General features: G+C 57.6%; 1 protein-coding gene across 1 annotated transcript; it reads left to right on the plus strand.

Annotated features, from left to right (window-relative positions):
- The first annotated feature begins 31 nt into the window (after positions 1-31).
- Positions 32-916, plus strand: HDHD3 (haloacid dehalogenase like hydrolase domain containing 3). The gene has a single exon (XM_080402092.1). It carries the CDS (start codon positions 33-35, stop codon positions 747-749), a length of 717 nt encoding a protein of 238 aa, XP_080258218.1. The 5' UTR covers position 32; the 3' UTR covers positions 750-916.
- Positions 917-1,964: the final 1,048 nt, after the last annotated feature.

The raw sequence follows: 1,964 nt of genomic DNA on the forward strand, positions 1-1,964 counted from the left end.
GGTTTCCCTTAGCCCTGTGCTTTACTGAAGCCATGCTTAGGCTCCGCTTACTAACCTGGGATGTGAAGGACACGCTGCTGCGGCTGCGGCAGCCGGTGGGGGAGAGTTACGCAGCCGAGGCCCGGGCTCATGGGGTGCAGGTGCAGCCGGAGATGCTCAGTCGGTCATTCCGGGAGGCGTACAGAGCCCAGAGCCGGCACTTCCCCAACTACGGCCGCAGCCAGGGGCTCAGCTCCCGGCAGTGGTGGGTTGATGTTGTGAAACAGACCTTCAGGCTCTCAGGGGTGCATGAAGACGGAGTCCTAACACTGATGGCGGAAAACCTCTACCATGACTTCTGCAGTGCCCACAACTGGGAGGTACTGCCTGGAGCCAGTGAGACCCTGAGCCAGTGCTGCCAGCGTGGCTTCCACATGGGGGTTGTCTCCAACTTCGATAACCGGCTGGAAAATGTCCTCTCTCAGTCCAACCTGCGGCACCACTTTGAATTCGTCCTCACTTCCGAGGACACAGGCTTCGCCAAGCCAGACAGGAGGATCTTTGAGAAAGCCCTGCGCCTCAGTGGGGTCCCCCCAGAGCAGGCAGCTCACGTGGGGGATGACTGCACCCGTGACTACAGGGCAGCCCGTGCTGTGGGCATGCATGGCTTTCTGCTTCGGACTGCTGGGCAGGGCGAGGAGCCAGCGGTGCCCCCTGAGCATGTCCTGCCCACGCTCAGCCACCTCCTGGCTCTTATTGAAAAGGGGTAGCTGGGTTTCAGAAGAGGACCAGTGCTGCTGCTGAACAGTGAACCAGTCCTGACGTGGGATTTCTTGCTGCCAGTTGGACAGGGAAAAGAAGTGAGTGCTTCTGCCGGCAGGGAGTGCTGGCAGAGCTGGAGGGGTGTTATTGAAATAAAACGTACCTGAGGCTCAGCGTTGCTGATGTCTTTCATAGCTCTAAAAACACTATGGAAAAGGGGCTGTGGTGGTGTCTTGCCTAATGGAGCTGTCAAGCTGCACTCCAGAAAGCTCATTCTGGCAGGAGGGATGGAGGCAGACAGTGAGGTTTATCACTCAGCCACCCTGGGGAGCGGCTTGAGCCACCCTAGGGAGCGGCTTGAGCGTCCCCCTGCATGAGCGCATCACCAGAGCTGGGATCATTCCCATCCCAGGGAAGGTCTGCGCAGGCAGAGCACCCAGGAAACGCGTGCAGGCCCTGCACGCCTCAGCATACCCCACATTTGCCACTTCACCGGCATCCCCCTCATCCTGACAGCAGTGGCCAGGAGGCAGTTGAAGTCTTCCTGCTGCAGGCAGAACAGTCTGGAGTTGGGCAGTCGCACTTAATGTATTGCCAATTCACAAACTTTACTGATTTGGGTATCAAGAAATAAAGATGACAAATTTTAAACAGGGAAACAAACTCCTGCCCTTCTCCCTGGCTCAACTTCAGTCCAACACCTCTCCTTCCTCCCTGCCTAAACCAGCTCCCCATGTTTTCATCATGATATGCCCAAGCCCCCATCTGTTGTGTCTGTCCCCCCCCACCCCTTTTGGCAAGACAAGGAGCAGGGCAGGTTTCTGCTGCTCCTCTGCCGTGACATGGGCTCCTCCATGAGCCACAGCCCCTCCTCGGGGTGCCCCTGCCCCAGTGTGGGTGCCCCCTGGGTGACAGCTCCCTGCACTGACGCAGGGCAGCTTCCAAAAGCGTGTCTCCAGCTGCGTCCCAATGTCCCTTTCCACATGCCTCCTCCCTGCCGTTTCTCCAAACACATCTCTTCATATTTCTCATTTTCTAAAGCCCACTGTCAGGCTGGAAAGCTGCCCTTGGCTGGGGAGGAATTAAATGATTTACCCAAAAGTGGCTGGCAGAGCCAGGTGTTACCCTGACTCCGACCCCTTGCTCCAGCACGGTGGACACGGGGTGGGTGTAACTTCCAGGAGGAGAGGGAAGCTGCCATAAAACACGGTAGAGAACAGATG

This window comes from Falco punctatus (genome assembly GCF_963210335.1).
Source record: "Falco punctatus genome assembly, chromosome: 9".
NCBI classification, from domain to species: Eukaryota; Metazoa; Chordata; class Aves; order Falconiformes; family Falconidae; genus Falco; species Falco punctatus.